The sequence below is a fragment of the Pinus tabuliformis genome, chromosome 1_2, assembly GCF_031772625.1.
Source record: "Pinus tabuliformis cultivar Carrire ecotype Pingquan chromosome 1_2, CPIR1, whole genome shotgun sequence".
NCBI lineage: Eukaryota > Viridiplantae > Streptophyta > Pinopsida > Pinales > Pinaceae > Pinus > Pinus tabuliformis.
Window position 1 is genome coordinate 1,200,934,159 of NC_142298.1, and position 11,222 is coordinate 1,200,945,380.

General features: G+C 35.0%; 1 protein-coding gene across 1 annotated transcript; it reads right to left on the reverse strand.

Moving 5' to 3' along the window:
- Positions 1–9,038: 9,038 nt before the first annotated feature.
- LOC149210561 (FCS-Like Zinc finger 8-like) lies at positions 9,039–10,948 on the reverse strand. Its single transcript, XM_089394451.1, has 2 exons — positions 9,613–10,948; positions 9,039–9,480 (listed from the first exon to the last, which is right to left on the reverse strand). Exons 1-2 carry the CDS (start codon positions 10,155–10,157, stop codon positions 9,336–9,338), a joined length of 690 nt encoding a protein of 229 aa, XP_089250577.1. The 5' UTR covers positions 10,158–10,948; the 3' UTR covers positions 9,039–9,335.
- Positions 10,949–11,222: the final 274 nt, after the last annotated feature.

The following is an 11,222-nucleotide window of genomic DNA, read 5'->3' on the forward strand; positions in this document are numbered from 1 at the left end:
CTCTAACTTCCTCTTATTTCCTTGCGCAATTCCTACTCCTAAAGAATATGAAGCTCTAATTTCCTTGCGTAATTCCTGAGGAAATTAGCATACCTGCTACATGAAAACTATATACACTCACTAGTATACAATAATGATTACATTGATGCCTTTTTGCTCCACTTAACTAGGCAATTCAAATTGCATGCATGACTAGGGCTATTTTTAGTAAATTGATTAGTGAGTTAACAATAATTACAACTACCCAACTGAACGCACATTGACTCTATCCATGACTAGAGCTAAAATAATCAAGTTTCACTAACTATAACTCCACTATATTGCTAGATCTTGGAAATCAACTCATGCACGACTCTACTTCTTGCCCACAAACTTGATTTTCCTGACTTAACTAAGTGATTTTTCCATGTCACTCCTGCTAATTGCAACTCAAGTCATCTTGTTGATGTGAAAATTAAAATTTCTCCATTTGACTAAGGAGAAAATCAAATGAAGGATTTTCTAGCTATAATTTTATAACAAGTGCAACATGGTAGTCACCAAGGGTTGGGATATGTCTTCCCAAGGTGATAACAAATCCCAAATTTGAAGTAAAATCTAGCCAGATTGGAGGATATATTCAATACATGCAAGATCACACACTCATCAAAAAATTATTAGGGTTTTGACCCATGGAAAAATTATTGATCACTTAGATCCAAAATAAATGGAATTCAAAGGGTAGATTGATTTTGATTTGGGAGCTAAAGGATTATTCATAGTAATATTCACAAACCTGGAGGATCATGCAAGAATTTTTTAAAATAACCCTACTTCTTTAATGTGACATGTATTTCGATGGAGAGATTTAACCTCGAAAAGTAATATTTCAAACCAACACTAGTCTGGCTTAGGCTCTTCCCCTTTCCTAAGAAATTCTAAGAAGAAGAGGCCCTTGAAGGGATCAATAATGAACCAGTCCACTTTGTTAAAGTATCAAAGGTCACACATAGAGGTTTTTGCACCTCATATTCCTGTATCTATATCTATATGCACATCTCCTAACCCCTCATAACTTCAATCGACATCCATTATAAGGACAAAGTTAGAAAAAAAAAAAAAAAAAAAACCTTTGGATTATGAACATATTACATTTTGTTGCTAGGTTTTACATGAATATGACCATTTATTATGAGATTGTCCTCTGATTTAGCCAAAACTCACCCAAAATCTGGACTCCAATGGGAACAAAGGCGGTTTTGTTCAACCCCATCAATGGCACAAGCACCCACAATATCAACCCACTAAGAATGAAAATATAGTAATATCAACTAATCCATAAACTATCGTGGATATTCCACCAGATATTTTGTCTCAACAAATCTACTAAAACTATTAGAACATCCAAAATCTACACTATGAGGGTTAATTTGCTTAGATTTTTGAATTTGTTAATGATCGTTTATTGCATATGCATTAAAATTATAAATGTAGAAAATAGAGACAAATAGAACAACCACGCACAAACCACAATAACACAAGATATGACTCGAGAAACCCTTTCGTGAGAAAACCCAACTGGAAGGTGAGCCTACTATGCTCTCTCTTTATCAGAATGGAAATGGATGCAAGTATAAATTAGTGAGAGCTATGGCCTATGGGCTACTAAAATTTCCAAACGCTCTCTCTTTTCTGTCGCTCTATCCACTCTTGGCTACTATGTTCATCTATGGAACAAAATGCACTCAAATAGAATAGAACCCCTTTTCCTCCTAGTCGCTTGATTATAACACAACTCAATAGCCAATTAGGGGTTAAATTTGACCCATTAAACCCTCCATATTAGTTACAATTTGACCCTTCTAGAGTATTCTTTATAGTTCCCATGTGGTTATCCTCTTTTCCATGAGTAACGATGGTTGACATCTTCTCGAGTTATGATGGTCAATTTTAATAAGTCAACTTCCAGGAGGCATCACTTTCTCGTACGAGCTCCGACTGAGGTGATTATTGCATCATTGGAAAGATATCGATCTATATATTATTGAATATAGGTCCATAGTAAGGTTGGTCACATGAAAGGTGGTCAATTAAGGCCTCAAAATGGCCCCTAATGTTTTTAAAACATCGAATATTTTCCAAGTTGTGAGCATAGATAAAAATGACCTTGCAAGTTGATTCCTCCAAATTTTCCACACTTAAAGCATTCAAATAGATGAAAAATAATATATTGATGCAATATAGATTGTGCCTCTCCATTTTTGGAGTCTTTTGGTCCCCAATTTTTTTTATTGAATTAGGTGAGGAAATATTTCCTCTACCTTCTCCCTAGAGTACCATTTAACCATTCTTGAAAGTTTTCCTTTCAACCCAATCTTCCAAAGGTCATGCTACCCATATCTTGTAATTCTAGATCTATTATACAAAATTGTATTCCCTATCAACTCTACCTGAACATCTGGTGTCAAATATTCTATAGAAGGTATGACATGTTCTTCTTCTTGATCAAGCTTGGATGGCTCATAGAGTTTCATATTCTCTACACTCATTACTAAGTAAATGTTCATGTATGGGAGTAGATTGAGTCTATAGGCATTCTCTCCAACCTTTCTAGTATCTCAACGAGACCATATTGCAAAGCCTTAATTTTATTATTAAGTCACTATAGACTCTACTTGTTTAATTATAACCATACTCTATCTCCCACTATAAATGAATTCTTTGTTTTATGTTGATCATGCCCGGCCTTGTATTTTTCTTGTGACTTGTGCAACGTATCTTGTACTTATAGATGGATTTACCTAATCTTATCAACAAATGTCCCTACACTTATGGCATCCCCAATGAGCTACTCCCTCACCCCTCCTTGTTACTCATATTCAATATCTGTAGGTGAAGGTGGAAAATATACAAAACAAATTTTAAATGGCGACTTACTAGTAAAACTATGGGCTATTCTATGATAAAAGTTTTGTATATATACCATATTTTCATCCCAATAATTCGAATGCTTTTGATTGTAACCTATAAAAAATTGCACCAAAGTCTTGTTGATTACTTCTATTTTCATATGGAATGTTGTAAACCTATTTAACTTTGTTTTTATCTTCTCACACAATGTATTAAAAAATTCACCGAGAAATCTTATTTCTTTGTCTAAAACGATGCTTCTTGGTATCCAAAAGTGCACACAATCATGTCCCAAGAACATGTTTGTTGCTTCTTTCTCGTTGATGGTATTTTTATAGGGAATTAGAACATAGATATTGTTGAACTTGTCAAATACCATGAACAAGTAATCATGTCTCTTCTTGTTTTTTGGTAAACGTCCCACAAATTCTATGGAAACGCCTTCCTAAGGACAAGTAGTTTTAAGTAAATGATGTTATACACCATGTTTATTGTTACTAAGCTTGATGGAACAACAAATCATGTGCCCTCCTACAAACCTATCTACCTCTTCTTGCATCTTAGGCCAATACACATACCTCTACAAGTTGGCCATTGTCTTCCCTACACCAAAATGCCCTGCAACCTTGGAGGTGTGAGCCTATCTGATAAGTTGCAATCACTTATTTTTAAGAATACATATCTTATCTAACCTATAGAGTGACCCATTCTAAAGATGGTAGTCAACTATGTTATCACTACTGTGCACCTGAAACTGACCCTGCAACGAATGAATTAAATCCTTGAATTCCTCATCCTTTATGCATCATGGGTGAAAGGCTCCATGTGCCTAAGAATTCCCAAATCTATGATCTTTGATGTGGTGGCCTTGAAATAATGTTAACCAATTTGTTTGTGCTACCCTTCTTGTACTTGATAACTAAATAAAATTGTTGTAGAAACCCAATCCATTTGTAATGCTTGATCTGTTGTAGCTTATTGTGGGCCTGCAGGTACTGGAATGGTTGGTGGTTTGTGTGTATTACTATCTCATTTTCCCATTACATAATGTTTCCACTTCTACATAGATTGCGTTAGGCCATAGAGCACCTTGTCACAAGTAGGGTAGTTGAGAACTTTCATATGAAATACTTCATAATGGCAACACACAGGGCCTCCTCCATGCGTCAAAATTGCTCCTATAACATACCCACTCACATTTATTTCCACTTTGAAGGGATGTTGCAACTTCGGTAATGCCATAACTAATGCTTGACTATTATTCTTCTTTAACTCCTTAAAGGACTTATGGTGAACCTTTCCCCACTGGAAACTCTTGCCGCTCATTATTATGGCATGGAGTGGTGTGCTACTATTGAACATGAGGCCATGAATTTCCTTAGGTACGATGCTACCCCAACAAAACTCATGACCTTAGAAACATTAGTAGCCACTAGCCATTTCATGACAACCTCCATCTTTGCAATATCTATCTTCATCTCTCCCTCACCTATCACATATCCCAGATACACCAAAGACTATTGTGCAAACTCACATTTCTTGAGATTTTCCAACAATTGGTGTTTCTTAAATGTCTCTAACACCTTACAATGTGAGATGTGCTCCTCCCAAGTAGAACTTTATAAAATCATATCATCCAAATAAATAATAATAAATGAATCTATAAAAGGATGCAATATATCATTCATTAACCTCATAAACATAACTGGTGCATTACATAGGCCAAACATCATGACTAACCACTCATACAAACCTTGACTAATTTTAGAGGTGGGATTAAAGGTATCTTCTTCTTAAGCCTGAACCTAGTGATATTCTAACTTTAAGTCCAACTTGGTGAATTATTTGCCTTGCTGCAATCTAGCAATTCATCTATCCTAGTTAGGGGGTACCTATTCTTTAGTGTAATTTTATTTAATGCCTTATAATCAGTACACATCTCTCAAGTCGCATCCTTCTTCAGCACAATGATGATGGATGACCCACATGGTGAGGTACTTGTTCAAATGACACCTTGCTCTAGTAATTGATGCAACTACTTATTCACCTTATTTACCTTGATAACAAACTACTCATACAACCTAATGTTTAACAACGAAGAGTTTTGAAATAGTTAGATCTCGTACTCCACTTCCCTCTTGGGTGGTATCCATTTAGGATCTTGGAAGACACCCATGTGCAATTGTAGCAACTCTTCTAGTTTTTCTATCTATTCCTTAGTGCATCCATCTCAGGATGACTTAGCCCTCATGGACTCTTCCACAAACTAATTTTCTCTTAAAAATAACAAAACATATTTCTTACTAGAACATATCAACCTTTTGGTCTGGTTGGCACTTATCACTTAGATCTTCAACTTACCCTTGTGTACATTGATGATGAAGAATTTTTTTTCCTTAATGAGGCATATCTAGTTAGTTCTTTGCACGAATATTGCATCACGCATATAAATATATAAAGACTACCAAACACATCACCACATACATCTAAGGGAACCACATCGAATTCTACTTCATTAATAAATTCAACATTGGTAGCAAATTTGATTATGCATTCTTTGGTTACCTTTATCTCTAGCTCCTTGTTGACCATCCCAATGGATATCCAAGCGAGGGTGGCTAGGAGTCTCTAGTCCTAGTTTTGTGACCAATCATGTTGCTATGAGATTCACCTATGAGCCTAAGTCAAATAGAGCATCAATTTTTTTCTTATGGACCTATACCTTTATATGGAAGAGTCTAGTCATTTCCTTTTCTCCATGTTGTTGAAGGTTAATCAGATTCAACCCCTTTTGCATTGAAGTACAAACAATATTCCCATCCACATCTGAGCTACTTTCCACCTAGTTGCTAAAATCATCAACCGTGAGATTTTTCTTCATAGCATCTTTCTTTTGTTCTTTAGGTTGAGCTTTGGATGCAAATTCCAACACTTCTCCTATGTATGATCATTAATGTTACAACAATTGTTGGTTTTTGGAATCATCAAGGGAATGTTGAGGTAAAATATGGGCCTCAAAACAAAACATGTACTTTCAAAAATAGCTTTAAAAGAAACAGTAAGACTCAAGATGATGATGTCATCCCAGGGGTAAATATTTGAAGGAAAAATAAAACTATTTTTTAATTGTATTTATGACTTATCTCCTTATAGTTTTACTCAAACGTCAAGAGTAGACACTCGTTGGATGAAAATTAAATTCCACATCCAACGAGTACCCACTTTGCATACTTATGAGTAGACCCACATCAAAAAATTGAAAATGCATAAAAAAACTTGCATTTATTAACCAGTAATTCTTTAAAAAATTTAAAGGATTTGCACAACATAAGGATAAATGTTTATCTAATGTTATTTTCATTCGCCATTTGGATCTCTATGACTTATATTATTATAACTCCAATTTATACATATTCCCTAAATGCACCTTCTAACTTCTACAAACATTCAACATCAACAATAATAATAAAATGGGATTTCCATGATCAAAACATGGCTAAGAATTCAACCAACTTCTTCCTCTACAAAGTAAGATGACTAACATAGGAAATAATAATTATGATAAAAACACTTCATGTTCAATGACCACATCAACTACCATCACTATGAATCTGAAGCAATTGAAAGAAGGTACATATACACTTACAAACATTCATTCTTTGAAGCTCTATACAAGACCACCTTCTTAGTTCACCACCTTACTAGCCAGTCTTCTAGACACAAGTCAAAATGACACCCTTAATGCCTCTTAGTAGTAAGAAAAATATTATCCTAGAGAATCCAATTACATTAGATCCCACTGTAAGAAAAATCTATTGGCACATTTTGAGAACAAACTTCAATATATCATAGAGTAACTAGGCATATGTGGATGGGGCATTATGAAGCTCATTTATGGGACAACCATTACAAAAGAGATTGGCATACAAGAAAAAGTAGGAAAGTATATCAAGATAGATATTCAAAAGATGAGAAAATAGTAGATGGCCCAAAAAATGACAATACAAAATTTATAGAGGATTAATACATAAAATATTGTGAATTCAAACTCATGAAGTGATATCAAAGTGAATATTCATAAGTTGCGGTAGAAGATTCTCCCATTTAGTGTCATGTTGAGTAGAAATAAAAGTGAGTGGAACCACTCAAAGTAGACGCCTTGCTCCATCCAAGAAGACACTATCAAATCTATTCGTCAATTTTAGCACTTGCAAAATGCAATTATTTCAAGGACCCCATAGCGTTCTTTCTTTCCATAATAGGATCATTTTCTGTAATGCACTCTAGCTCAATGTTTCTGAATAAAAACCCTATATCGAAAACAATCTAATCATGACAATAATATTGTACATGTGAATTTCACATTATCTAATGTCTTTACTAAACTAGGAGGAAAGTGGGAATGTTCCTAGCTCAACTAGGACGAAATTATACAATAACTCAGAGGATGGTAAATAATATAACTTAGTGATTAAGTAGTTAATTGTAATATATATTAAAATAAAAAGAGAGAGAGAATCAAATATGATGTCCCTAACTTTTATGCTTATATAAGAAAGGCCATTCTATGTAATAAATATAATATTTTGACAATGAAACAATAATTTTAATTTTGTTCAATGACTATGTTGTTCAATTCCATCAATTGGAGAGTTGTTACCATGGTAATGGAAAATATTTCTTATTTGTATACTATAAAGAGACATAAAATATGTAGAAATAGAAGCTTTAAGATATCAATGATGGGAGATGGAATTTATATATTGTAAGACTTGAAAAAACACTCTTAAATGTGTGGAGAGTGTTGCTTCCATAAAGTTCCTTCCAGGTTGATTGCAGGTAAATAATAATCATAGGATACAACTTTTGTTTATACAAATAATTTTCCAATTATCTTCAACCGTCATGTAAATTAGTCCACATAATCCAAGATATTCGAATGAGGCATCTATTGATAATGAGCTAGATAAATACACAACAACATTGATGAAAACTTGTTGAGTTCACCCCTTGGGTTTTGAACTTCATTGATATGCCAAGGGAACATCACTCTTTAATTTAGCCAATAAGAACACAGTTCTTATTGCTACTACTTGTGTAACTGTATTTGTAGAATGTAAAATTGAATATGATTCTGGATACACCAAAATTGTTTTGACATGATATTTATCTAAAAAATAATTTATTGAGTGAAAATATACACAGGATGATCATCCAACATACTATTTTATAAAGTAGAAAGATTCAACAATACTAAGTGAAATTTTAAAATTTGAAACAATGAATATTGATCATAGTATAAATATGGTAAAGTTAACTAAATACTAAAATATATTTATAATTTGTACTTTTGAAGATTAACTAAATGTCAGAATGCATATTTAAATATATTTAAATATTTCAACTCCATGCTATAATGTAAATGAGATAGGTAAGATCATCAACCTTAAAAAGAAAACACATATATTAAAAATATTATATAAATTCATTTAAAATGTGATATGAAACACTTAGGTTAAACAACCTTATTTTTTTCATTAATAACTTTCGTAGAAATAGTTGGTTATGAAGAAATGAGTATGATCTCTCATATATATATAACTTATATATAATATCAAACCCTCTCCCTCTACATTACCGCCCTTATTTAAAAGGTCTAGTAGTCATGGAAAATAGTGCGATTCTCCGGATGAAAATTGTGGATAGCTGAACCATTTTATAAATTGCCTATTTTCGCCTACTTGATAATCTACAAAGATCCCTCGGTTTGAAGAAATACTTGCAATATCTAATGTCAAAGCCTTCATGCCCTCACTCAGGCGAAAAATTCTGCTCAACATCTATTTTGGAAGCGTAGGGTCATATCCATTACAAAATTGCAGGGCAGGGTGACTTCACCTTACAGAAGTTACTCTATTAGAAATATGGCATTGCATAGCTGTCGTTTTCTCTCTTTCAGAGGGCAGGTACGCATCAGTTTATCAAGCGATCCTGTTTGGATTATCAATCATGGTTAAGGCCAATTTTATGAGTTTATTAAATATCGTTGAGAATTTTAGGAGTTTCAGATAATATGCAAATTTTGAATTGCAATCACACCTCGTGTTTTTTAATCTGCCCTGAGAATTGGATCTGAATCATACTACTGGAACGAATTTATAATATGAGTAGTATTTGAAACCAACAGGATTCACTAGAACAGAACTCTCAGGATATGCAAAGCCTCAATATTTCAAGTTTTCTTGTCAAATTCCGAAACGGGAACAAATTCCACCACAACAAAGCTCCTTCCAGATCGATATGCCTCAGAAAAGGGTACCCCATCCTATCCCTTCCCTTTCTCTCCGAGCAAAACGGAGATATCTTTTTATATCATCTGTGGCCCTGTATTTTACTATTGCTCCTTGGATGCAAACAATGCATGGAATGTAACAGATGGACAGTTCTCATTGGTCTGATCTTATAAAAAACTTTCTACCGTAAGAAGTATCACTCCTTGAATATGGTGGAGAAGCAGAATTTTTTTCCGTTCGTTCATCCATCAAAATCTGTTTGTAACGGCATTCCACGCTGCAGAATGCTTGGTCGCCTCTGCAATAATCAGCAAACAGAGAACGAGACTAGATCTTGAGAATGGGAAATTATAATAAAATTCAATGTGATTCTCAAACATTAAGATAAAACTTTTAACATAGAAGTCATGGTGTGATCATTTTATCAAACCTGTACATGTAGATGTCCTTCCCATGGTTCAAATGCCGTTTGCAGAGATAGCATGCTCTGAGAAAATGGGAAATAGGAAACGCTGCAACATTTGAATTGCTCCGAACTGCCGTCGCGACATCCCACACTGCATGTTCATGCTGTTTCCGAACAGGGCATTGCACAGTTTCACACTTGGTAGCACAATGAGTATACATGTGTTTTGTGCTTAATTTTGGACCATGGGATGTAACACAAGTATACCTCTCTGAGTGTTTCATTCCAGTCTGAGAGGTGGGATTGGCAAATCCATGTGGAGAACCAACCGGTATTGTCTCTCTTTGCTGCTTGGGAGTACTTAACCGGGAATGATTTATCCCAACTCCAGAAAAGGTTTTGATATCCAGTGGGGAAGTTGGCCTTTTGACCCCCTCAGAATCTGAGGACCCCTTTAAATTGAAACCTATGCAGAGCCTAGGAACATTGCAGAACTTGACCTTATATTTGGGCCATTCTCTGCTGGGTGATGAATGGGATGGCTGATCAGGCATCCGATGAAGCATCATTTCTCCTCTTTTCTCTTTCCAGATGCTACTGAGGATTGATTGTCCCTGCAACCCTTGTTCTTCTTAAACTTGCTCAGAACACTCTTCAATTGAAAAATAAAATGACTTTAAACTAAACAACTCCTTGAACACCAATCTTCATCCGCAATTCCCTTTAACTTCGGGTAGAATCTTTCACAAACAGGAGTAGAACTCCTTGGAAGTCGTGATGGATATACTGCAATAAAGAGGACCTCACACTGCAAACCTTGATTAAGCCTCCCTAGAACTAGTGTTTGTAAAGACAAAGTTGGCTGCAAAACCAGGATTAAAATTCCTCAAAGCTCCTGTCTACTCCCTCACTCCAAAGGGCATTCTCAAAATGGTGGAAAAGGCTTAAATTCCTTGTACACCTTCACAACCCTCTGCCTGACCATCAACACTGACAAACAGAAAAATAACAAAAACTCTTTACCGACATCAATGTACACCAAAACCACTACGCTAACAACGATACAAACAATCCTTCAACTCTGTCACAAAAACTAGCAAAGAGCCACCAATTTTTCCTCCATTAAACAAAAAAATCCCCCAAAACTATAAAACATGCTCCTCAGCAAGACAAATCCCTTCTTCAGTCAATGCTACAAACTCTTTCTTCACAGCTAAAAAAGGGAGGAACTCCTCTCTGAGGATTCTGATTAATGACACAACTTCTGCTCTGTTTTAACAGCAGGAACCCTCCCAGAGCGTCAGACAAATCAGCTGCCTGCTACTCTGTGCAAGGGTACACACACACCCACTAATATACATCAACAATCTTGCTCCTGCTGAATCTGGAGGTACTCACATACCCAAATTTATAGCTGCATTTTCCCTAAACTAACCCACGCCCCACTTGCAACAGATCTAACGGGAACACTAATACAAGAGCAAATAACAATAATTACACCAATATATTCCTCCTGAAATAGTTTTATATCCGGTCACTTGCTCCGATTTGCACAAACAAATCGTTCACCAAGTTGTATGTATAATTACATAGAATATACGTATGTATTTCACATACTCCCCGGCAATTAACGT